The sequence below is a fragment of the Hyperolius riggenbachi genome, chromosome 2 (genome assembly GCF_040937935.1).
Source record: "Hyperolius riggenbachi isolate aHypRig1 chromosome 2, aHypRig1.pri, whole genome shotgun sequence".
Taxonomy (NCBI): Eukaryota; Metazoa; Chordata; class Amphibia; order Anura; family Hyperoliidae; genus Hyperolius; species Hyperolius riggenbachi.
In genome coordinates, this window is record NC_090647.1 from 399,531,568 (window position 1) to 399,559,487 (window position 27,920).

Sequence of the window (27,920 nt, forward strand, 5' to 3'; positions counted from 1 at the left end):
CCCAATTATGGAGGAGGGTTTGCGCTTGCTATGTTCTCCAAGGATTCCTAACAAATTCAGGGACCTGGCTTGGCTTTCCTTTCATGACAGACTCTTTGTTAGGGGTAACTTGAAGTTCATAGGAGATCTGGATCGTGGTTGTCCTCATGAGGAGTGTGGTGGTGTGGAGGAGACCATGGACCATTTCCTTTTGAACTGTTCCTTTAAGAAAGAAGTATACCAACAGGTGGGTAGGGCTTTAGGTATTCCTTTTCTTGAGCGGCTTAGTTATGCGGAGTGTACATATGGGGCATTCAAGAACCAGGGGTCATTTAATTTAGACTCATTATTTTTAGTCAGCTTAGTGATTCGGTATTACACTTGGAATGCACGGTGTCAAATTGCGATTCATCAAAAAGTCCTCCCTGTCCAGGTGGTGGTGCATGGCATTATTGGTGAGGTCGTGAAAATTCGGGGTCTTGAGGAGAGGAGGTTGAGTCGGGGGGAGTGGTGTCTGTTTTGGCAGAACATCAAGCCCCCTTGATTTGGCCAAATTTCCTTTGGTGAGCTTTTTATTTCTCTTCCACTTATTTAGATGACCCAAATTTGAGGAATGGCTTGCAGGCATAGGAGGAGTAAGATTGCTTAGTCTTTCCTGCTGGAAAATGTGAATAATGTAAATATTGTACAGTAATTATATATAGTGTATATATGTAAGCCAAACAAGTGAGACTTAAGTTGGTTTGGTTTTCTCAGTATTTCTTTCAGGAATGGACTTGATATGAACTAAATATTAAGCTATTTAAGGCTAAGGCCTAATGTTTTGTCATTTGAGATAAATTTTAGTTACTTTCATATTTTTGTATAAAATAAGTTGTAGTCTCTTTAATAAAGAATTACAATACATTGCCTGCTGCCAGTGCCACACGTCACTCCTCCTCCTGCTGCTGCTGCTGTATTTATCCTACTGCTGTCAGTGGTCCCACCGCCAGGGTCCACACAATACATTGCCTGCTGCCAGCGCCACACGTCACTCCTCCTCCTGCTGCTGCTGCTGTATTTATCCTCCTGCTGTCAGTGGTCCCACCGCCAGGGTCCACACAATACATTGCCCGCTGCCAGTGCCACACGTCACTCCTCCTGCTGCTGCTGCTGCTGTATTTATCCTCCTGCTGTCAGTGGTCCCACTGCCAGGGTCCACACAATACATTGCCCGCTGCCAGTGCCACACGTCACTCCTCCTCCTCCTGCTGCTGCTGCTGTATTTATCCTCCTGCTGTCAGTGGTCCCACCGCCAGGGTCCACACAATACATTGCCTGCTGCCAGTGCCACACGTCACTCCTCCTCCTGCTGCTGCTGCTGTATTTATCCTCCTGCTGTCAGTGGTCCCACCGCCAGGATCCACACAATATGTTACCTGCTGCCAGTGCCACACGTCACTCCTCCTCCTGCTGCTGCTGTATTTATCCTCCTGCTGTCAGTGGTCCCGTCGCCAGGGTCCACACAATACATTTCCTGCTGCCAGTGCCACACGTCACTCCTCCTACTGCTGCTGTATTTATCCTCCTGCTGTCAGTGGTCCCACCGCCAGGCTTCACACAATACATTGCCTGCTGCCAGTGCCACACGTCACTCCTCCTCCTCCTCCTACTGCTGCTGTATTTATCCTCCTGCTGTCAGTGGTCCCACCGCCTGGGTCCACACAATACATTGCCTGCTGTCAATGCCATACGTCACTTTTTGTTTTGTTTTTTTAATTACACCTATTTCAATGTGATTTCCCTTTTAAAAAAAAAAAACGCATCCGAATTCCCGAACACAAATTTTTTTACCGAATTTGGTTACCGACACCTGAACCGAATCCGAACCGAATTTCATGGTCAAAGGCGAATTCGAATCCGAATGTCATGCGAACCCGAATTCGAGTGTACCCGAACCGAATTTTGGTACATCTGAGCATGCCTGCTGATAACTATTACGAAGTCTTAAAACTTATGTGTGATGTTTAAACATTATTAAATGTAGAATAGTAATTAAGAGTTCAGTTGGTCATTACTAATTGTGTGTGAGCAGAATAAACCGCAGTAATGTACGTGTGATGCTTCTACCCTTAAAGTAAGCCTGTGAGATTTAAAAGTGCCCCTATGGGATACTCATTTCAGGAGGAGGAAGCCTCTGGATCCTAAAGAGGATTTCCCCGTTGTCCTCCGCAGTCTCGTTCCAGCACTGAGACCCCCAAAAAGTGGCCTCCCTGCCCATGCACGCTACCTCTGTCCCACTTGGGCTCAAGCGGAAATAGCAGTAGCACGAACCAGATTCAGCCCAGCTATCTCCAAAGTAAGCCGAGCAGGACAGAGCTAAACACTTTGCTGTCAAACTGACTTTTGGAGTCCCATCGCTTGAAAGAGACTGGGGAGAAGGACGGGGGAAGACTTTTCAGGATCCAGAAGCTTCCCTCTACCAGGTGAGTACCCTATAGGGGCACTTTTAAATCTCACAGGTCCTCTATAAAAATTAAATTGCAATATGGACTTCAGGAATGTTCTATTTTGGATAAGTTCTTCAGATGCAATATAATACAAACATTTAATTACTTTTCGCAAACTAGTTGGAGGGGGTAGCGGGGAGGGGGGATGTCAGCTGCCACCGACAGCTGCCACCCCTGTCCTGCCTGCTATACCCCTTCAACATGGCGGCCCCCTCCCCCCCACAGGCTTTGACACAAAAACGGATCGGTTTCTGTTTCCAAATCTGCCAGTGTAGAGGGGGATCTGTTTTTCCATTGCCTGCCACTACCCCTACGTGTATCATGATCCAGATCCATTGCGTGAAAATGCAGCAGAAGCGGACCTTCCGTTCGGGTTAAAAAAAATGGGCCCCCACAAACGCAGACGGATCCGTTTTTTGTTTGGGTGAAGACAGCTGCTATTTTTGACATTGCTATCCGTGGCTCTGGTTTTGATCAGGTTTTAAAAATGGAGCTACGGATACGTTTCCAGTGTGGACCAGGCATAAAGGGCTGTTTGACAATCCACAGAATATATGATTTTACCAAGGTACATAGAGCAAACTTAATTTTTAGACACGATCTTGAAGTACTAGGGGTGTCTTTGCCCTTTTTGGAGCCACTACCACTATTCACCTTCAGCACCTCATGTCTCCATACCCCCAACATTTTTAAGATAAGAAAGACATGCCCCTGCCCAGTCGACAAAGGTTTCCAGCACCCAAGGTAGGAAATCCAAAGTGCGCCCCCTGAACTGCCTGCCATCAGTAGTGCACACCTTTATGTGGAAAGAACCGCAGCTGTAGCTTAACCACAGAGACAGCTAGGCATTCCATCAGGGGCTCCCCTCCACTCCCACTGACGGACTGGACCAGCCACAAAGGCATGCTGGGGCAGGTCGCGGTCAATGCTGCAGGAAGCCCGCACCGCTGTCACCCTCCGGTCTGAACTAACCTCCCCCAAACTCCTCGACAGTTCCGCTTTGCAGCCACGTGTCCTCACCGAAGCTGGAGCTCGATCATAAGTAATTGCGTACCCGCCCACAAGCCTTGCTGCCATCAGAGAGCAGTCACAGGCACGGCTGTAGCTTCAGTGTTGCTTAGCAACAGTAGGAAGCAGGCCAAGCAACATTGATGCTACAGCCGGCCCTGTCTTCTCTCTGATGGCAGCGCGGCTTGTGGGTGGGCACACAGCTCCCGCTCCGGTCAGGACACGAGATGGCTGCAAACTGTCGGGGAGGTTAGTTCAGACTAGAGGGTGATGGGGCAAGGGGTGAGGAATGCGCTCTCACACTGCTGCGTCCCAAGGCTGGAGCCTTTCCGGCTCTGCCTCGGCTCGGCCCGGCCCTGCCCCTGCCACACCTCTAATCATGCTCTCGCACAACCTTGGTCTCATGTACCACAAGACTTAATTAGCAAAAGACGTACTATTTATCATTCAAACCATGTGGGTCTTTCTCTAGTCGTCATAAGAGACACATGGATATCTGGTTCCTCCCAGATGCCGTGGAAACACAAGACAAGAAGGTTTAAAAGTAACCCACACTCTCCCTATCCTCAGTTCATCTGTGTTTCTGTGCTGAAAATATGTGCAAGAAACTGCTCTTGTTTTATGTCCTCAAGAGTGAGTGAGAAGTTTTCCCTTTGGGTGTGTTTGGCTGCATTACCTGGGAAAAGACTCTGTGTTCAGAGTCCTGGTCATCATAGATGCACCATTTATTTAGCCTGGACTCTCGTGGTGTATTGAGCCAGGCTGATTCTATCCCTCATTTGAGGGCTGCAGCTGGGTTCGGCTGGTGTCAGGCGTTCCATGCATTCAACTGCACATATGGAGCAGCGGCTGCAGTGATGTTTTGGTGGCCAGCTCTATGGGGGATGAGTCACTGAGGACGGACAAGGCTGGGTCTAAGTCATTAGGATCAGACCTAAGAAGATAGCCAGGAAGTGTGGACGCACATGTGGTGGCTTTAGGGAGGTGCTTGTGTCCACTTCAGGCATTAAAGTATTTCAGTCAGCAACAACAGCCATGTGGTGTGGAGGTGAATAATGTATTGTAACAATTGTAACAAAATATGAATTTAGATATGGGAATAAAGTATTGAGTCAAATGAACACATTTTGTCAGCAGAAACATAAATACAGTATATTTTCATAGATCTGCATAGATCTGTATAAAATAACACATGTGTAAGAAAAAGAGACAGGATTTGTTCACAAAGAGGCACTTTCCCTCCAAAGAGACAGAGTTGGGAGCTATGAGCAAGGCAGCTGATTTTGGTGCAGTGCTGCGCTGATCATTTAGACAACAGTGCTGAATAGCTGATTTGAGAGGCCGGAGTTTCAGCTGGGCGCTGCACAAATTAGCAAACAAAGGGGTAAGGACTATAGCCAGGGGCCGAATTTTACCCTGCGCCAAAGTTGCCCACGTTAATACTGAATGGACTCAGCTATGAGGTCACTAATGAAACCGAAGAAACCATTTTCATTTTAAAATAAAGACAAGATTATTACTTTTATGCAGTTTATCTGTATCACATTGAAGTTTTAATGTGTCAAGCTATGTGTCTAATAACTTTCTTCTGTGTTGTACCTTTTATAGCTTATCCCATCCAAGTACCAGCCTATGTGCCCCCTTTTTGTTTCTTTTTTACATTCCACTTTTGTCCAGATACCAACACTGTAGGCCACAAGAGATGGTTCCAACAACAGATGCCTTCGGTTCATGTCCTGGGCAAGTCCTGAAATAAATCTCTGCTATGCTACCATTGTGGTGCTCATTAACCACCTTTAAATCGGTGATGCAGGACCACCTATTCTCCTCTTTGTAAAGCGTTCCACATACACTGAAATGGCATTGTTACCATTTCCCAGATAACACTGTGCCTTTTTGATTGTTTTTTTTTATAACCTTAAATAAACCTGAATTGAAATTAAGCTGATGTGATAAACAATTTTATTTATAGTTTTACTTCTGGATCTCAGCTGAAAGATGACCATTTTAGATTTTCCAGCTCCATCTTAAACTGTTGACCTTTTTTGCCTATTCCCAGTGGGCTATTTTCCCACTGACACTTTGTGGTGGATAATATAATCGCATAGCAATTACATTGTAATGCTATGCTGACATCGTTGTGTTAACAGTGTGGTCGATCGGAATCTACTGGAATAACACGAGGCATGCTGAGCCTTACTGGACAGCATGAAGTATAAAAAAACGAAACAGGTGTTTTTGGTGCACGGGCGCCTGTTGAGTTTCAGCTATCCATAGGCTGCAATATAACTTTGCTGTGCTGGGGAGCAAGGAACTTGGATTTTGGCCCTCATAGATAACCTGGGATTTGGCGCCCGATCGGTCGGAGTAGTGATGCAACCGGGACAGTGCTTTGTTTGGTATTGAGTTTGGCTACATTCTATACCACATTTTAGCCGAGTTCAGACAGTGGTGATGGGCAAGGTTACGGTTAGGAGTGTGGAAGGAGGAGGGTTAGTGTGAGGAGTTGCGAGGGAAATGTTAGGATTGGAGTTAGAGGTTAACCACTTCAGCCTTCAGTCATTTTTCTCCTCATGCATCTGAGTAATTTTCACCTCCCATTCATTCGCCAATAACTTTATCACTAGTAACTATTTATGTTTTTGGTTTTTTAATTGTCTTTTTTTGTTTCATAAAAAAATTATTTGGGTAATTTTTGGTGTGGGAGGTAAACAGTTAATTTTAAATGTAATAATATGTGTTTATTTAATAAAAAAAATGTATGTAGATATAGTTTTACTATTTGGCCACAAGATGGCCACAGTCATATTTTTATTTTATTTTTAGTCCTGGAAGCGAGCGCAATACTGCTACGAAATAAGATTTTTTTTTACTTTTTATGCATTGTATGCTTCACTGTATATGCTGCATCACTTTTACAGGGTATGCACGGCCCCCATGTGAAACTTAAAACTAGCTTTAGGTATGTGTTTATCATTCAAGATTTTTATAGCCTGTAATTCGTTATTATTTAGTTGCTCTGAAATTCAGCTGGAGAGAAACTGTTGTTCAGAGAGCTGCCTGGAATTGTAACCTTTACAAAGAGAAAAAGAAAACAAAAATATCCAAGTTGATGCAAGCACTTACACAATGCTTGCTTACACAATTACACAATGCTTACACAATTATTAAACACTCTATGAGACACTTAGTATACAGTATGTATACATAAACCTTTGCATTAGTTTGTGTTTAAATGGGTCATTCCATTGAACTTGAGTAACGTTTAGTCATAGCCCAACATTGAAAAAAGTTTCTAGGCAAATACCATACAATTTGTAAATATGTGGTCATAACACAAATGTTCTGGGACTCTGGAAAAAAATGAACTTGGATCAAGCGACGAGTATCAGCAAAGCGATTAATGATACGCTGATATTAATTGCCTAAGGGCCCATTCACACTGGGGCGATTAACCGGCGTTTATCGCTAATCGCCAAATTGCTGGCGATCACTAGCATTTTTCAAAGCGCTAGTGCAATAAAAAAAAGCATATAGCAGTGATCTCACTGACGTGATCGCCGGGAATTTGCGATTATCATAAATGCAAACGCGGTGCGTGCAGTGCTGTCTCGCAATTTTTGAGCAACTGCGATTACAGTGTTAAGGAAACGTTTATCGCAATCGCTCAAAAATCGCAAGAAAGTACAGTGAAAAATATGTGTTTAACGCATAAAAATTGTGCGCAAAGCACTAGCGCTAATTGTACAGGCCACTGTATAGGCCTGCGGGGAATTAACCATCCCTGCTCGGTACTCCAGGACCTGCTGGATACTGGATGGTCGCCAGAAAAACTGCAAAGCTATTACCTCCAAAAGAGGTCTGACTGGTAATGGGTAGGATGGAGGCGCCCAATGTGTGTTCTGTTTTAGTATTTTTAAATTCAAATAAAATATTATATAATAAAAAGAGAGGTAATTGCTTACTTCTCCAGAAGATATAGACGCCAGTTCAACTGGGAAAAAAGTTTTTATTCGAAAAGCAATCTGACAATGCGTTTCACGGGTCATGGCCTGCTTCTTCAGGTCAATACAAAATGCCTTGATAGCATAAGGGATAGAGGTATTAGAGGGGCCTACACTCTATCCCCTATGCTATCAAGGCATCTTGTATTGACCTGAGGAAGCGGGCCATGACCCGTGAAAAGCGTTGTCAGATTGCTTTTTGCATAAAAACTTTTTTCCAGTTGAATTGGTGTCAATAATTTCTGGAGAGGTAAGCAATTACCTCTCTTTTTATTATATATTTTTTTATTTGTATTTAAAAATACTAAAATAGAACACATTAGGCGCCTCCATCCAACCCATTACCTAAGAAGCTAAGCTTTTTTCAAACCATTCTTCTATCTCTAATTGTTAAAACCTATAGCTAACCCTAATCATTTTTAGCCATTCATTGTATGTTTTGGTAGTCATTGTCAACACTTGGCACTGAGTTTTTCTGCTTCTAGCTAATAAAGTAGCCTTCTAGTTCTTTCGTGGCCTGCGCCTGGCTTCGGCTGGTGTCATGAGTCTGGTGTTCCAAGCGCCCAACTGCACACGTGGGGGCAGCGGCTACAGTGATGTTTCAGGGCCGGAACTACGGGGGAGGAGTCACTGAGGACTGTCAAGGCTGTGTCCACGTCATTAGAATCAGACCTATTAAGAGAGCCATGAAGTGTGTATGCACATGTCTCGGCATTATGGAGGCGGCTGGGTCCACTTCAGGCATTAAGCCTCTCGGTTAGCAACAACAGACAAGGTTGTGGTGAGTTATGTATTATTATTATTATTTATTTATAAAACACCAACATATTCCATGGCGCTGTACAAAGTAAGAAACAAATATGGGGTACAAAATAATACAGACAATGTTATACACCAATATACAAAATACAGAGTCGGTACAAAATACAGAATCAGTACAAAGTACAGAATCGGTAATAACAGTGACAGAATTAATATGAATAAATGGGTAACAAAATCCAAAACACAGAAGAAAGAGTGAGAGAGCCCTGCCCTTGCGAGCTTACAATCTAAAGCAATGAGGGGAACAAGAGGTGGGTTAGTATACAATATGCATACCTAGAGGCAGTGTGTTTTAGGTTATCTGGTAGGAAGTACAACTTGGCTTGAGGTCAAAAGGTGAACTGGCCTAAGGTAGAGCGTATACTTGATTGAGAAAGTGAGTTTTGAAGGCACATTTAAAAATCAAAGTTTTGGGATTGACGGATGTGTTGTGGCAAAGGATTCCAGAGGAGGGGTGAAGCACATGCAAAATATTGTACCAATGTCCAGGAATCAGTGACCAACCTGAAGCTGCGCCGGGGCTGGCTCTTTCAACAAGACAACAACCCTAAACACTGCTCAAAAGCCACTAAGGCATTCATGCAGATGAACAAGTACAACGTTCTGGAATGGCCATCTCAGTCCCCAGACCTGAATATAATTGAAAATCTGTGGTGTGAGTTAAAGAGAGCCATCCATGCTTGGAAGCCATCAAACCTGAATGAATTAGAGATGTTTTGTAGAGGAATGGTCCAAAATACCTTCAGCCAGAATCCATACTCTCATTGAAACCTACAGGAAGCGTTTAGAGGCTGTAGTTTCTGCAAATGGAGGGTCTACTAAATATTGATTTCATTTCTTTTTTGTGGTGCCCAAATGTATGCACCTGCCTAATTTTGTTTAAACAATTACTGCACACTTTCTGTAAATCCAATAAACTTCATTTTACTTCTCAAATATCACTGTGTGTGTCTCCTATATGATATATTTAACTGGCAATTTTTATCGTAACAACCAACAATTTATACAGGAAAATCATGATGTTTAACAAGGTTGCCCAAACGTTCGCATCCCACTATATGTGACACAGGGGAGGAATCAAATTACAACTAGTGATTAGAAACAAATGAGGGGGAATTAGGGCCAATTTACACTTAATCAGTTGGTGTGCGTTGGTACGCGTTAGTATGCGTTTTTTCCATAGCAGTGCATTGTGAAAAAGATTTCATTTTAAACGCATTAAAGAGGGAGAGTGCTGGACTTGTATAGCCAGCCTCTCAATTGGTGACCGGTGCAGTACTGCTTCCGGCCACTGCACAAAAAGGGGAGCAACAGAGACCGATGCCAGCACTAAGGAGGAAGTCGGGCTGGCGTCTCTCTGCCATTACAGACAGAGCAAGAGGGAGAGAGGAGCTGCGTGGGACTCAGTGGCTGGAGTGTAAAGAGCGATCGTTACATTCCGCCGCCCTTGCAGGAGAGCCAGTGCAGGAAAAAGATGAGGTAAGCACGAGCAATTGTGACAATTGGCCAGCACTGCGTAATATGTTATTGCTTTATAAATACAATAAATAATAATAATAGGCCGCAGATGTATCTGGTATTTGTAGGCGATCAGTGCATAAAATGTGGCAGCAGGTCTTGCACCTCTTTGTCCCACAGGGAAATGTGCGATTTCATTTGCTGTTTACATTGTGCTCCTGACATGTTTCCTCAGGTTGGCTGGCTATTTTTTTTACAGCACATCAAGTTGTTGGTAGAATGTTACCACTAAGAGTATTCTGTCGGGCTTCTGTTTCTCCATGTACTGCAGAAGCTGGACCCTGTGTATGCTGGTGGCTTTCCGGATTTGTTCTTTTATAGTTTGAAATCTGTATCCTCTGTTCAAGAAGTCCCTCCGGAGGTTGTTGAGGGGAGGTCCCTTTCTTTGGTGTTTGAGTAAATGTGGTTGTAAGGCAGGGCTTGGCTAAAGATTGCTTGGTGTGGGGTGAATGAAAGCTCAAGGTATGAGGGCCAGTCTCTGGGCTTCCAGTATACTGCTGCTTGAATACAGTTGTTTTAAATCTGGATAGCTGTGTCCAGAAAACGTATGTGTGAGGTGGAGTGGCTGATTTTTAGTTTGATGTTGGAATGAAACTTGTTGAATTCTCTGTAGAATTGGAACAGCTACTCCTCACTTACGTTCCAGATCGCAAGGATCTCTTTGATAAAGCAGTAGAAGGAGAGGGGTTTGTAGGTGCAAATCAACAAGGAATTGTTTTTTTTAATTTAGCTATGAACAGGTTAGCAAACTGTGGTGCAAAGTGTGTTCCCATACTGGTCCTCATCTTCTGTAGGTATATGTCCTGTCCAAAGCTGAAATATTTGTGGGTGAGGATGAAACTCATGAGATATTCTGATTTAGTGGGGAAGATGCACTTGAGTCAGAAAGTGTTTGCAGGCTGCAATGCCATCCTCATGTGGGATATTGGTGTACATTGCTTCCACATTCCCGATACCCATTATAGTCCCCTCTGGTAGTGGGCCCACAGACTCCAGTTTCTTCAGAAGGTCTATGGTATTCTGTTTCCTGTATAAAACGGTTTGTATTCCTCACTACAGCAGATAACTACAGCAGATTGAAAAAGCTGCAAGTAAAAATAAGGTCATAGTTATGGACGACTTCAACTTTCCAGACATTGACTGGGGTATTGAGGCTACCCATTCTGGTAAAAGCAGCAGATTTCTGGCAGCACTACAGGACAATTACTTGACTCAAATGGTAACGGAACCAACTAGGGGGAATGCGTTACTGGATCTGATCATTTCTAATAGACCAGATAATGTATCAAATGTGCAGGTTCAAGAACATTTGGGAAATAGTGATCACAACATGATAACGTTTTATCTGGTGATTGATAGGCCACGGGGCAGCGGGACCACTAAAACTATGAATTTTAGAAAAGCAAAGTTCAATCAAATTAGGCAGGCACTAAGTTTGGTGAACTGGGATAATGTACTACAAGGGGAGGACACTGAAGGGAAATGGCAAGTTTTCAAACTTATTCTCAACCAATATTGTAGTATGTATATCCCATATGGAAACAAAATATCTAGGAATAAAAAAAGGCCTCTATGGATGAATAGAAAGGTTAGGGATAAAATGAAGAGGAAAAAGAGTGCCTATAAGGTCCTAAAACAGGAGGGGACCGAGGCTGCACTAAGCAATTATAAGGAGTGCAATAAAAATTGTAAAAAAGAAATTAGGCTGGCAAAAATCGAAGCTGAAAATCAAATCGCTAGGGATATCAAATCTAACCCAAAAAAGTTTTACAAGTACATCAACTCTAAAAAAAGAAAAGTTGACTGTATAGGACTCCTAAAGGATGAGGGTGGGAACTCAATGGTGGATGACCAAGGTAAGGCAGAGTTATTAAATGCTTTCTTTGCTTCTGTCTTCACAAAGGAAACAGCACTGTTGCAAATTACAGAGGCAGAAGAGTCTCAATCTTCTAACTGTAGTATTAAATACTTAACGCAGGAAGAAGTGAAGGCAAGACTATATAAATTAAAAATAGACAAGGCACCTGGCCCGGATGGCATGCATCCTCGGGTCCTAAGGGAATTAAGTTCAGTTATAGATAAACCCCTTTATCTTATCTTTTGTGACTCTCTTGCAACTGGCAGAGTCCCAGTGGATTGGCGTACAGCCCACGTTTTCCCATTATTTAAGAAGGGCAAAAAATCAGATCCAGGAAATTATAGACCTGTAAGCTTAACATCAGTTGTATGCAAACTATTTGAGGGGTTACTAAGAGACACTATACATGACTTCATAGTAGAAAATAATCTTATTTCTCAGCATCAACATGGGTTTACTAAAGACAGGTCCTGTTTGACTAACATGCTCAGCTTTTATAAGGTAGTGAATGCTAATATGGATATTGGGAAAGCTGTAGATGTGATATACTTGGACTTTGCAAAGGCCTTCGACACTGTTCCCCACAAAAGTCTGGTGCAAAAGTTGAGGATGCAAGGACTTGGGAAGAGTCTGTGTGCATGGATAGGGAACTGGCTAATGGACAGAAAACAAAGAGTTGTGGTCAATGGATCGTACTCAAAATGGGTGACTGTTAGCAGTGGGGTCCCACAGAGGTCTGTACTGGGTCCAGTGCTCTTCAATTTATTTATTAATGACCTAGTAGATGCAGTAGTGAGCAATGTTGCTATTTTTGCAGATGATACAAAATCGTGCAGAATCATCAACTCTCAGGAAGATAGTGTTAGGGATAGCGGAGACAACGCCGCCACGCCGGGCAGCATGGCGACAGCCTCCGCCTCCCAGCCGGCAGGCTCCGCCGATCACGCGGAGATGCTGGCGCAGGCTGACGAGGACGCCGCCTCTGGTGACATGGCGGCGGGTCCTGCATTGCGACAGGCGGATTTTAGGCTGCGTGCGGACGCGGATCCTGGGCCTGGCCTCTCCAACGTCCAGAGGCAAAGGGTCTCGCGTGCGCGCACAAGGAGGCAGGAGTTTTACCTCCTACGTAGGAGGGTCAGCTGACTCTCCGGTCAGCTGATCTTCAGAGGTCTCCTGATTGGCTGGGGCTCTGGGGCAGTGATGAGTAGTTCTCCAGCTACATAAGGACTTGCTGGGCAGTAGCAAGTTGTCTGCTGTCGTGAATACACTTCTGTGTTAGCGCTCAGACCTTAGTGCAGTGCCCTGGTGTTGATACTAAGGATTTCACACCTTAGCTTAGGAATATTATTGTATATTGATCTGTGTTTTGACTCTGGCTATCCCTGACTACTCTATCTCTTGCTGATCTTGTACCTTTGCCTATCTGATCCTTGTTGCCGACCTCTGCCTGATTACCGATTACTCTTCTGCCTTCTGTTCCTGTACTGCTGCCGTCATCTCTGTTGCTGAACCCTTGCCTGTCTGACCTTTCTCCCTTCAGTGGAACGTCTCCCACTGGAGGGTTATCTCTGAGGCTCGCCTCTCCGAGACGCTTGCCCCAAGCAGACGATTACTGCTAGGGGTCGAGATTCCTCACTTTGCCTGGATAGAGGATCTCCCTCACGGGGTTCCCATTCAGAGGTAACCACACCTCTGAGGAATTGCCGTGTGGTGGATATTTCCACACTTCCGTGATATTACTGTCTTTATTGTGTTCTTTTTCTGGTGTCCAGAGGTTAGCAATATATCGGATTATCGGTGATACTGCAGATCATCAATAATCGGGTATATATCTGCATTCTTGGTGATACTGCAGATCGCCAATAATCAGATTCTCTCTGCGTGCTGACACCGACCGTTACAGATAGTGTCATATTGCAACAGGATCTGGATAGGATGGCTATATAGGCACATAAATGGCAGATGAAATTCAATGTTGAAAAATGTAAAGTCATGCATTTTGGTCGTACCAATGGTCTAGCACCATACAAAATAAATGGGATACAGTTGGGGACATCAAACTTGGAGAAGGACTTAGGAGTACTCATCGACAACAAGTTAAATAATCGTACTCAATACCAAGCCGCTGCAGCTAAAGCTAACAAAATTTTGGGATGCATTAAAAGGGAAATAAAAACTCGAGATGCTAGCATAATATTGCCCCTGTTTAACTCTCTAGTAAGGCCACATCTGGAATATGGAATTCAGTTCTGGGCACCACATTACAAAAAAGATATTGCAGTTTTAGAGCAGGTGCAGAGACGAGCAACAAAATTGATACGTGGGTTGGAAGGTCTCGCTTACCAAGAAAGGTTCGATAAACTGGGTTTATTTAGTCTAGAGAAAAGACGCCTTAGAGGAGATCTAATTAACATGTATAAATACATCAGAGGGCAATATATTAGCTTGGCGGATGAGCTTTTTGTCCCTAGGCCTTCTCAAAGGACTAGAGGACATGATCTGCGCATGGAGGAAAAATGTTTTAACCAGTTATTTAGGAAAGGGTTGTTTACAGTAAGAGTGATTAAGATGTGGAATGCATTGCCACAGGAAGTCGTTATGGCAAAGTCCATAACTGCATTTAAAGGGGGCTTAGATGCTTTCCTTGCGTTGAAAGACATCCATGGCTACAATTACTAGGTTATGCCTAACGATGTTGATCCAGGGATTTTATCTGATTGCTCTCTGGAGTCGGGAAGGAATTTTTCCCTTTTGGGGCTAATTGGACCATGCCTTGTAAGGGTTTTTTCGCCTTCCTCTGGATCAACAGGGATATGTGAGGGAGCAGGCTGGAGTAGTACTTTGTACTGGTTGAACTCGATGGACGTATGTCTTTTTTCAACCAAAATAACTATGTAACTATGTAACCAGGGTCTTCAGTTTATTATCCAGCCAGCCTGAGATGTTCTCTGTTAGGGTGCCGATACCTGAAACTATAGGACATAGATAATGATTTCAATCAGTTCAATTCCAAGTTGCAAAATGTAATATTTTCATGAATTCTAAATCATTAGCATTTCATTGATATCCCTAATTTTATGGTGCATAAAAACCTTCAAAAAGTGCTGCCCATTGTTTTGCTGCCAGGATTGTGTAAGATCCATTAGGCAACATTACATGGCACAAACACTGTGCTGACATGTCATTGGGGTATACCCAAATGTCGTTTACAGTTTCTGTGAATATGGATGGAGGAACAATGGAACAAAGCACGCAATTGAGCTGCTTTCAGCAGATGGGGAAATGAGAGGAACAATGTGCTGGCAGGCGCTGCCATTTAAAGATTAGGCAATGCTTGCACATGCTAAATTATAGGACAAGGCTGCCCTTAAAGAGACTCTGTAATGAAAAACCCCTCTGGGGAATACTTCGGGATTGGGAAGCCTCAGGGTCCCATTGAGGCTTCCCCGTTCTCTGTAGCTTGAGGGAATCTAGCGCTGGCTCCCCCGAAACCTTCTCGACAAGCAGCGCAATATTTAACTACTACGATCCGGCACAGTAGCAGCAGTGGCGTAGCTACAAACCTCGGGGCACCGATGCGGTATTTGGACCCGGGCCCCCCACCCCGATGCGGAACTTGGACCCGCCCCCCCCCCTACCCTACGTTAAATAGCCAGGTATAGGCGCCTCCAGTATAGGTAGCCAGGAATAGGTGCCCTCAGTATTGGTAGGCAGGAATAGAGGGCCCCAGTTTTGGTAGCCAGGTGTAGGTGCTCCAGTATAGGTAACCCAGTAATAAGTGCTCCAGTATAGATAGCCAGTGATAGATGCCTCTGTATAGATAGCTAGGAACAGGTGCCTCAGTATAGCCAGGAATATGTGCCTCAGTATAGCCAGGAATACGTGCCTCAGTATAGATAGCCATGAATACGTGCCTCAGTATAGATAGCTGGGAATACGTGCCTCAGTATAGCCAGGAATACGTGCCTCAGTATAGATAGCCAGGAATAGGCTACCGACTCCAGGTACCTAAAAATTGCTCCGATTCCTCTGGGGACAGTCAGTGACTAAGTACTTTGTAAAGTAACACCGAAAATGTCAGTGCTATTAAGTATATATTATGGTAGCACATCAGGTAATTACATTGTTAGGAATTAAACTGTTAGCTTCTCTGAGGTACAGAGGCACAGTGGCTGACATAATTGTGTACTTTAGAGAGGGGAGACCAGAATACCTGAACTATGCAGCCGGCAAGTTATCTTTTTATCTTTATTGTCCAAACCTCACACAGTTCCTGTCTCTGCTCCCCTAATGACAGGCATCAGCAATCAGCATGTCATAATGTGTATCACTGAGCTCAGCAACACTGGACAGCCTGCACTATTAAATTAATCATTCTGATCAGCATATACACTGATTAGAATGATTAATTAATAACGCAATGCAGTCCTGTGTTAAGGGAGCCAGTGTATACATATGACAGCCTGTGATAGCCTGTCTGATGCCGGGAGAGTGAAGTACTGTGCAGTGGGCTGTGCAGCACTTACTTGTCCACAGCTGTGTGCTCGTTTTCTGAGCTTCTCTGAGAGCCGAAGGCTGGAGCAGGAAGGAGGAGGGCAGAAGTGAAGGACTGTAGACAGCACTGCCTGCTGGAAACAGAGAGCCGAGCAGCTCTGCCTCGTTTCCGTTTCCTGTGCACGGCAGTCTGAATATGTGGAGTTGTGAGGGCGGCAGCGGGGATCACCCGCTGATGTTGCAAGGTGATTGTCCTGTTGGTAAATCTGGCTCTGATGTGGCGAGGATGAGCGGGCCCCCCACGGGCCCTCAGGGGCCCCAGTCGCACAGGCGACTGCTGGGACCGTGGCCCCTACGCCCCTGAGTAGCAGCTCTTCATTCGGGCTAAGGTGGAAACAGCTGAGCCCAAACGTATCCACTCTACTGCGGATACGATCAGGCTCGGCTATTTCCGCATCAGCCCGAACGAGGAGCTGCTACTGCGCCGGATCATGGTAGGTAAATTTTGCGCCGGTTGTCGAGGAGGTTTCGGGGGAACCATCTCTAGATTCCCTCAAGCTACAGAGGACCTTGAGGCTTCCCACTCCCGAGGTAAGTATCCCCCAGAGGAGTTTTTCATTACAGAGTCTCTTTAAGGGCAGCCTTGGCCTATAATCTAGCATGTGCAAGTATTGCCTGATCTTTAAAGCTACTTCATCTGTGCTGGATCGCGGTAGGTAAATATTTACCTCGCTGCTGTTTGGGGGGGGGGGAGGGGTGTCACAGCGCTGGGTTTCCAGTACACCAGAGGACGAGGGAGTCTAGTTAGGATTCAGAGGCTTCCCCCTCCCGAGGTAAGTATCCCCCAGAGGGTTTTTTTTTATACAGGTTTTCTTTAACCACTTTACCCCCGCCCGTACGGATTTCTCCGTCCCTTTTTCCATCCTTTAACCCCCAGGGACGGAGAAATCCGTACTTTGCGCACTCCTGCCGCTGCCCGCGCTCCCGCTCGTAAACACGCCGCCCGCCGCTAGTAAACACGCCGCCGCCCGCTCGCCCGGAGATCAATGAACGGGAAAATCCATTCCCGTTCGTTGATCTAAGCCCCGCAATGATCCGCTGCTCTCCGATGAGCAGCGCGATCATTGTGAAAAGATACACACTTACCCAGCCTCCAAGTACTTCCTCCAAGCTTCCGGAAGGACGCTTGGAGGTCGCATTAAAACAAAAAGTTACTGTGGCCATCTTGTGGCCAAATAGTAAAACTACACCCTACACATTTTTCACATACAAATAAATTACTTTTACACAAAAAATTAACTCATTACCTCCCACACTCCCAATTTTTTTTTTTTGTAATTAAAAAAAAATTAAAAAATGTACAATAAAAAAAAATACATCAATCCTTAGGGACTGAACTTTTTAAATATTTATGTCAGGAGGGTACAACACTGTTACTTTATAAACTATGGGCTTGTAATTAGGGATGGACGCAAAACTGAAAAAAAATGCACCTTTATTTCCAAATAAAATATTGGCGCCAAACATTGTGATAGGGACATAATTTAAACGGTTTTATAACCGGGACAAAAGGGCAAATACATTTCATGGGTTTTAATTACAGTAGCATGCATTATTTAAAAACTATAATGGCCGAAAACTGAAAAATAATTATTTTTTTTCCCACATTTTTCCTATTTTCCCATTAAAACACATTTAGAATAAAATAATTCTTGGCATAATGTCCCACCTAAAGAAAGCCTAATTGGTGGCGGAAAAAAACAAGATATAGTTCATTTCATTGGGATAAGTAATAATAAAGTTATAGACGAATGAGTGGAAGGAGCGCTGAAAGGTGAAAATTGCTCTGGTGGTCAGGGGGTAAAACCCCTCAGTGGTGAAGTGGTTAAGTTCTGTCTATGCTGTGTCTGAGGCTTTGATGATATCTTTAATTTCAAAAATTAAACCTAACTTTTTAACCCTTTTTAGCAAATAATGTTTCGTGATATTAAATTTTGCATGTTAACACACACTTACATGGTATCTTTTTCCACAGTTTCTTGCCCTGCTCCAGATGTTCCTAATGCAAAGTCAAAATCAAAAACAGAAAGTCCATTTGTCCAGCATGATGTAATGGAATTTGAGTGTGAAGAAAAGTTTGACTTGCATGGATCCAATACCATAGAATGTAACGGTGAAGGTCAGTGGAAACCTTCTCTACCAACATGTAAGTATGCTACATGTATTGAATTATCTGATATTTTAAAAATAATGTCAATCCATATTCATATTGAAACCCCTAAACAATTGAAAGCAATGAAATACATTTTAAATTATAATGCAAAGCTACTGCAAAGACAACCATTTAGGCTTAAAAATGACAGTGGTGATTGACCAATAACAGCCTGCTGCACCCTAGCACTGCCCACTTCCCTTCCTGATCTCTGGGAGCATGTCATCTCACCTAATCCCAGCAGTGATGTGTGTGTGATATCATGGAGGGACAGGCTCAACTATGTTTCCTGCTAAAACCATGCCTTTCTATTCCTCCCTACAATCCCAGCTCGTTTGTGCGTTCAGGCACACACACATATCTGTCTTTGAGGCCAGCAGGAGAGGAGCAGACTGGGATATCTGTACACTGTAATGGCAGGTAATCTCTGATTGGCTGTCTAAAAGCAGGTGACTGTACACTATATGGACACCCAAGTAACTGGCAGCAATGCGAATAGGTATTGGGAGCTTTGCTCCTTTTATTCTGTACTGCACTGTGTGACGGTGTTTGCAATGTGCAAGGGTGGAGCAGGGCAGAAAAGAGGCTACCAGTTTAAACAGTGTGGAAAAGGATGACGAATAAAGAACTCTGTTCAGATCTAGAGGATGAAAGGTACAGAAAATGCCCAGGAGACCCCCTAGTCAAAATATGTTAAAGGGGGAAGTTTAAAAAATGAAAGCCTGAGGCTGAACACTTTTATTTGATTTGCCATCAAAAACTGTCTAAATTACTAAATTACAATTGTTGTGTTCCTTTAAAAACACAACAATAATCTTGCTTTACACTGTGGAACCAATTATCTTCAAAGTCCTTCTTCTTCCAAGGCAAACCATCAATTCACATATCTCACAAAAGGAGCATATGGACACTTGACAGAAAAAGATCCTTAATTAATCTGAATATTTGCTGCAAAAAGCAAATTCTTGAGGTCCTTGCTAGTAGTGTGTAAATATGCCACCAAGTCCTCATCCAGTCTCCATGTGTAGATAAATGTAAAGAATCTCTTTATGCTTCTCCCCATGTGGAGGTTGGGTGGGACTTGGTAGCCTCTTTACTCACCCTGGTCTGACTGTTAAATAGTCAGACGAGTGGAAACCTTATCTTCATGGATGAAAGTCAATATGTTCATGAACAGAGTAAAGAGCCCTATCATAAGAATAGAATACTTCATAGCTGAAAAGAACATCTGAATTCATACAAAAAGACATCCATGGAATTGCTCTGAATAATGTACAATCAAATTGTTAGAGATTCAAAATCGAGGTGAATGATATATTGTTTAAATCTAAATTGAGGTTTGGGGCTCGACGATTATGTAATCGTCAAAGTGGTGTTTTGTTCCTGGAGGGGGGAGCAGCCTAGAATCATTCTGCGGAGGGAGGAGCAGCCTGGGACCAGTCCTCCTCTGTTCCCCCTCCCCCCCCCCCCCCCCCCGCTTTCTGTTATGCCCGAAACGAGATATGGAAGTACCTCATGAAACAAAATGCTGCCACTGTCCTCTCTTGCTGGCTTGTAATTGATCCGCCAGCTGCTCTGTTTGTTGATTTGATCCGAAGGTCTCACTGGCGGGACTAGGCTCGTCATTGAAGCCAATCACAGAACTCCCTGAGTAGCAGGAACTGCTGTGATTGGAACCAATGACGAGCATGCTCACACCCGAGAGACGTTCGGGTTCAATTAACAAACTGAGCAGCGGGTGGCTCAAATTCAAGCCCACATGAGAGGATAGCGGAGGCAGGATTTTTTTTTACGAATTACTTCTGTATCGCATTGCGGGCATAACAGAATACAGGCACAGAGGAAGACATAGGGTAAGCGGAGGCTGAGGAAGACATAGGGAAAGCAGGGGACAGAGGAGGGCATAGGTAAGTGGGGGACAGAGGAGGGCATAGGGAAAGTGGAGGGCATAGGTAAACGGGGGACAGAGGAGGACATAGGGAAAGCGAAGGACAAAGGATAGGGCATGGGCAAATGGAGGGCAGAGGACATGGGGAAAGCGGGGAACAGAGGAGGGCACAGAGGAGGATGCAAAGGGACAGAGGAGGACACAAAAGGTACAAGGGGGGATGCAAGAGGGTCATAGCAATAGGTGGGCGAAGGTCCATAAAACTCCCCTGGACACATCAGGTTTAGTATTTTTCCCCTGGTTTTTATATTCTAAATCTAGGTGTGTCTTATGGTCAGGGAAGTCTTATGATCCGAAAAATACGGTATACCTGGCTACCTACAGGGAGTGCAGAATTATTAGGCAAGTTGTATTTTTGAGGAATAATATTATTGAACAACAACAACCATGTTCTCAATGAACCCCAAAAAACTCATTAATATCAAAGCTGAATATTTTTGAAAGTAGTTTTTAGTTTGTTTTTAGTTTGTTTTTAGTTTTAGCTATTTTACGGGGATATCTGTGTGTGCAGGTGACTATTACTGTGCATAATTATTAGGCAACTTAACAAAAAACAAATATATACTAATTTCAATTATTTATTTTTACCAGTGAAACCAATATAACATTTCAACATTCACAAATATACATTTCTGACATTCAAAAACAAAACAAAAACAAATCAGTGACCAATATAGCCACCTTTCTTTGCAAGGACACTCAAAAGCCTGCCATCCATGGATTCTGACAGTGTTTTGATCTGTTCACCATCAACATTGCGTGCAGCAGTAACCACAGCCTCCCAGACACTGTTCAGAGAGGTGTACTGTTTTCCCTCCTTGTAAATCTCACATTTTATGATGGACCACAGGTTCTCAATGGGGTTCAGATCTGGTGAACAAGGAGGCCATGTCATTCGTTTTTCTTCTTTTATACCCTTTCTTGCCAGCCACGCTGTGGAGTACTTGGACGCGTGTGATGGAGCATTGTCCTGCATGAAAATCATGTTTTTCTTGAAGGATGCAGACTTCTTCCTGTACCACTGCTTGAAGAAGATGTCTTCCAGAAACTGGCAGTAGGACTGGGAGTTGAGCTTGACTCCATCCTCAACCCGAAAAGGCCCCACAAGCTCATCTTTGATGATACCAGCCCAAACCAGTACTCCACCTCCACCTTGCTGGCGTCTGAGTCGGACTGGAGCTCTCTGCCCTTTACCAATCCAGCCACGGGCCCATCCATCTGGCCCATCAAGACTCCCTTTCATTTCATCAGTCCATAAAACCTTAGAAAAATCAGTCTTGAGATATTTCTTGGCCCAGTCTTGACGTTTCAGCTTGTGTGTCTTGTTCAGTGGTGGTCGTCTTTCAGCCTTTCTTACCTTGGCCATGTCTCTGAATATTGCACACCTTGTGCTTTTGGGCACTCCAGTGATGTTGCAGCTCTGTAATATGGCCAAACTGGTGGCAAGTGGCATCTTGGCAGCTGCACGCTTGACTTTTCTCAGTTCATGGGCAGTTATTTTGTGCCTTAGTTTTTCCACACGCTTCTTGCGACCCTGTTGACTATTTTGAATGAAACGCTTGATTGTTCGATGATCACGCTTCAGAAGCTTTGGAATTTTAAAAGTGCTGCATCCCTCTGCAAGATATCTCACTATTTTTGACTTTTCTGAGCCTGTCAAGTCCTTCTTTTGACCCATTTTGCCAAAGGAAAGGAAGTTGCCTAATAATTATGCACACCTGATATAGGGTGTTGATGTCATTAGACCACACCCCTTCTCATTACAGAGATGCACATCACCTAATATGCTTAATTGGTAGTAGGCTTTCGAGCCTATACAGCTTGGAGTAAGACAACATGCATAAAGAGGATGATGTGGTCAAAATACTCATTTGCCTAATAATTCTGCACTCCCTGTATACTGGGGGCAACTATACCTGGGTACCTATACTGGGGGCACCTATACCTGGCTACCTTGGGTGAACATGTAGTGTGTGTACAGATGATTTGAAGAAAATCGTGAATTGAATGGAAATCACAATTTCTGACAGAAAAAAATCGCAATTCAGTTTTTCCCTAAAATCTTTCAAGCCTAATTTAAAAGTCGTTTAAAACCATTAAAATGCAAAAAGCAACTCGCGCTACCCTCAAAATAATAGCATATGCCATCATTTAAGTTTGAAGATTCAAGCACTTTATTGTCATTGTGTAACACAACGAAATTAACTTTTCATGACAACCCCATGGTGCATATAGGCAGGGCCGGGACGACACAGAGGCCCGAGAGGCTCCGGCCTCTGAGCGGCAGGTCATCAGGTCAGGATGGGGTGCTATCAAAGGCATTTCATTTCACAGGCAGTCTAGAAAAAAAAATGTTTTTTCACCTGTCCTGAGAGCAGGGCCGGGACAAGGCTCCCCAGCACTAGAGGCTGAGATTCCAAAGTGTGCCCCCCACACACACACACACACACATACACACACACTCACTCTGTACACACACACACTCTGTACACACACACACTCTGTACACACACACACTCTGTACACACACACACTCTGTACACACACACACACTGTACACACACACACTGTACACACACACACACTCTGTACACACACACACACACACACACACACACACACACTGACACACAGATACACACACACTTTGTACACACACACTAACACACAGATACACACACAAATATACTTACACACACATACACACACACACACACACACACACACACACACACACACACACACACACACACACACACACACACACTGGCACACAGATACACACACTCTGTACACACACACTAACACACACAAATATACTTACACACACACACACACACACACACTCTGTACACACAAACACACAGATTTTCTCTGTCTCTCTCTCTCTCTCTCTCTCTCTCTCTCTCTCCTATTTAATGTTATTCTCACTGAATTGTCCGCCTCTTTCAAAGCCCCCTTCTCCCCACTGTACCTGCTTCATCCCAGGCGTTACAACAGCTGGCCTCTGTCCTGACTGCAATCTAGGCCTGGCTGGCATTCCTTAATGCCTGAGGGAGGGGGATCCCTCTCCCGTCCAGTCCAGCTACATCTCTAGCTTGCAAATATCACTAGGCAACTCTTCAGGAAGCCGACACTAGTTCCGTTCTAGCAAAAACCGGCTTCCTGTTGTTGCCTAGCAACACAATGCACACAGCCGTGCCTGTCATCTCTTTGATTTGATGACAGTGCGGCTGTTATAGCTCCCAGCAGACAGGAGCGCTCTTTGCCAGATGTGATGAGGACACTGAGGGGACTCCAGAGATTAGTCTGGAGGCAGGGGAGATCGCATAGCTGGAGGGGAGAGGGCAAAGGAATGGTGCAGGTGTGGAGAGTGCACAGGATTGCGCCCTCTAGGGGAAGCGCTCAGAGGCTGCAGCCTGTCTGGCCTCTGCCTCGTCCTGGCCCTGCCTGAGAGACAGAAGTAATGGAGGGAGAGAAAAAGCTATCTGCACAGTATATGCAAGGAGTTATACATAGTTTTGTACGGTAAGATTGGTAGACAGTTCCTAGTACAGTAGTAAGGGCGTTAGTAATGATCAGTGGTATATCTGATGATCAGAACGAGCTCTATCAGCACAATAGTCAGTATTTTATTCAGAGTGTGATCACCTGTGTTTTAAGTGCACAGTAAAACACAGGAGTACTCCTATGTGATAGCCTTTAGTGGTAGGGACTATCACTAGTAATAGAGTGGTCGTACAGGCAATGTTGGTAACAGGTCAGTCAGGCAGCGGTACAGAAACGTCAGGCAAAATCGTAGTGAGTAAACAGGCCGAGGTCGGTGACAGATCAGAGGGGCTAAGGTACAGAATCAGAAGGCTAAATCAGAGTAGTGGTCGGGCCGAGGTCGGCAGCAGATCAGATTGGCAAAGGTACAGAATCGAGACGCAGAGAATAGTCAAAGGTTTCAGGCAAAAGGTAATACACAGTAAATCACAATACAATAACATATTTTCCTAATCTAAGTGTGAATCCCAGGGGTCCTGCCGGATCAAGCGCACACGGATCTGACTAAGGTCTGAGAGCTTTCACTGCAAAGTTTCAGCAACAGCAGACAACGAGCCACTGACAGCACAGGGCTTAAATACAGACAGGCAATTCCAAACCACCCGCCCAGTGAACCCCGGCCAATCAGCAGCGAGAGTCAGAACACCGCTGTCAGCTGACCGGCCTCCTCAGCGCATAAAGGTCCCTGGCTCCTGGTGCGCGCGTGCGCTACTCTGCTCCGATGCAAGCTGGAGAGACCTGTTCTGCTGGAAGGAGATGACTGAGAGGACGCGGCGAGATCCGCGGTGACGTCAGACGCGGGAGCGGCGGCAGCACCGCACCCCGCTGCCAAGGTAATTCACTTCTAACAGCGCTCAGCTGGTCTGCTTGTTTGTTTTTTCAACTCTTTTTCACTGACTTCTGTCAATGAAGATGTCATCCAGCTGCTTTCCCAGGATGGAGTAATAAAAGCCAGCCCAGTGAAGCGTGGCTGGCTGATGGAGAATGGAATTCTAATGGCAAGAGGAAAGGTGTGTATGTGTGAGAGGGAGAGCAGCAGCCCCCTTCTGCATCCTAAACTGTGCTAAAGCCTTCTCTACTTCTCCCTGACCCCCCTCCACTCCCAGTACTGATAAGGACCTTGACTTACAGGAATGACACTGCACAGTGTCCTAATGCTGCCATGCTAGCGTAAAGGTAGCCATACATCTAGCAATGATGGATAGATTCCGCCAAGAGACAAATCTATCTCTGATCAAATCTGATTAGAGAGAGATCTGTCAGCTGTCCATACACCGCAGGCAGATTCACGGAAAATCAATACGGAATTGGGCGAGCCCCCTGCATCTGCTGCATCCGCCACCATCCCCTAGTGTATAAATGAACCCCTCATGTGTGTATTTATACATAACCTGTCCTGTGTTGCCTATTGTGCGGTGCCCATCCATCTTCGACTTCCTGCTCCTCCATTTGCACTTCACACGTTGCTGGCATTTAGCACACGTGACATCACACATGCGTCACACATTATTTGCTAGTGGCATGTGAGCCACAAATAAAACAGGAAGAAGCTGAAGATGTATGGGCACCGCGCAGTGAACGACACAGAACAGGTAATATATAAATGCACACATGGGGGCACATTTATACACTTGGGGGATTAGTGCCGGTGGTTTTGTCACGTTCATCACTCGCGCCACTTTACAAAGTGCATAGTCATGTCACTGACTGTCCTCAGAGGAGCTCACAATCTAATCATAGTCAAATGCCCTACCATATTATTATTATGTATTTATATAGCACTGACATCTTCTGCAGCACTTTACAGAGTACATCGTCATGTCACTGACTGTCCTCAGAAGAGCTCACAATCTAATCTTTGCCATAGTCACTGACTGTCCCCAAAGTAGCTCATAGTACAATCCCTGCCACCACTGGACCTCCTACATGCAACCAGGCTAAGAACCAGGGCAAACAGGATTGCACAAGATCCCCGCCACCCCGGCAGTCGCCTCTTCAAACGCATGCACTCAGGCCGCCGTTACAGAACTATTCCTACCAAAACTTCCAGGCACAGGAACTCCTTTTCCCCCCAAGCTGTGCTCCTTCTTAACTAGTGCCTCTCACTCAACAAGTCCTCCTAGCATGGCCTTATGGTCACCTTGCATTACTGCTAAATGCCAAACAGACCCCTATATCTATATGGGCAGCACGGTGGCGTAGTGGTTAGCTCTCTCGCCTTGCAGCGCTGGGTCCCTGGTTCGAATCCCAGCCAGGGCACAATCTGCAAAGAGTTTGTATGTTCTCTCCGTGTCTGCGTGGGTTTCCTCCGGGCACTCCGGTTTCCTCCCACATTCCAAAAACATACGGATAAGTTAATTGGCTCCCCCCCAAAAAAAAAATTGGCCCTAGACTACAGTACTTACACTACATAATATAGACATATGGCAATGGTAGGGATTAGATTGTGAGCTCCTTTGAGGGACAGTTAGTGACAAGATATATATATATATACACTGTACAGCGCTGCGTAATATGTCGGCGCTATATAAATACTAAATAATAATAATAATAATAATATATCTACATGCTTGTTTTTATACTGTCTGTGTTTTATATATCTTTGCACTATGACTACAGTGGTTTGCAAAAGTATTCCGCCCCCTTGAAGTTTTCCACATTTTGTCATATTACTGCCACAAACATAAATCAATTTTATTGGAATTCCACGTGATGGACTAATACAAAGTGGTGTACACGTGAGAAGTGGAACAAAAAAATCATACGTGATTCCACACATTTTTTACAAATAAATAACTGCAAAGTGGGGTGTGCGTAATTATTCAGCCCCCTTTGGTCTGAGTGCAGTCAGTTGCCCATAGACATTGTCTGATGAGTGCTAATGACTAAATAGAATGCACCTGTGTGTAATCTAATGTCAGTACAAATACAGCTGCTCTGTGAAAGCCTCAGAGGTTGTCTAAGAGAATCTTGGGAGCAACAACACCATGAAGTCCAAAGAACACAACAGACAGGTCAGGACTTCCGGTTCCGGCGCCCGGGTGATGGGAGTGTGAGCGAGAAGCTCCGTATACCGAGGCACTCTCCCAAGGCTGCACGCCCCGCAAAGCGCCCCGATCTGCCCGCTGGAGTTGAGGGACAAAGCCCAGACACCCCTTCCATAAAGCTCCCCGCCGATGGAACGATACCTGCTACGGTCGGCACCTCGGAAGACCCAACACACGGAGGAGGAGGCCGGCAAGATGGCCGCCGAGGCATCCCCAGTATACGAGACGCAGAGCCAGTCTCCAGAGAGGTGTGCTGGAAAGAATAGAAAAAGGGAGGGGCGGGAAGACACCGGGAGCCCAATCTGGTGTAGTATCACACGAGCAGGTTTTCTTAGTCAATAAAAGATCATATATACTCACAAGGCTAGGTTGCATATACGGCAACCACTGTATCTCGCGTGTGGGGAAGTACCGTCCCCACTCGGCCTTGTGACGAGATGTTGTTGGTCGCAGCTCCTTTGAGAAAATACCACCTGCCAAGGTGGTGGCCCCTGGTCCCAGGGGAAGTAGTCAACACGGGAGGGTAGGAGGCGCCCTTAGAGGTATTTCAGGTCTAGCTTTAAATTTAGTAAATGTGTTTATGCATATATCAATAACCAATTTTATAGGTCTAGATGAGAATTGTATTTATATGCTCCAATTTTGGAACTGCCGATTTTTCTAGTTGTTGATTCAGATATATGGAAAGATCCTACCTTAGTAAGTAGTCACTCTCGTGTAGTTGAGTAAAACAAGAATTTATTGTAGCATTTAAAAATGACAACGCGTTTCGCGGTTACAACCGCTTCATCAGGTCGTGTTTCGTGCCTAGTTTAAAGAGACTCTGTAACAATTTTTTCAGCCTTAGTTCTTCTATCCTATGAGTTCCTATGCCTGTTCTAATGTGCTGGGGCTTACTTCAGCTCTTCCTAATTACACTGTCTCTGTAATAAATCAATGTATCTTTCCTCTGTCCTGTTTGTCGGGCTAAGGCTTTGATTGTGTGGAATGTG

At 44.6% G+C, this 27,920-nt stretch overlaps 1 protein-coding gene across 2 annotated transcripts in view; it reads left to right on the forward strand.

The window, feature by feature from the left end:
- The window catches only part of LOC137546849 (C4b-binding protein alpha chain-like), an 865,201-nt gene that overhangs the window by 746,082 nt on the left and 91,199 nt on the right, over nt 1-27,920 (forward strand). For both annotated transcript variants that reach the window (XM_068269787.1, XM_068269786.1), the window contains exon 15: nt 18,208-18,378. In XM_068269787.1, coding sequence (XP_068125888.1) covers nt 18,208-18,378 — 171 coding nt within the window. The remainder of the gene's footprint in view (nt 1-18,207; nt 18,379-27,920) is intronic.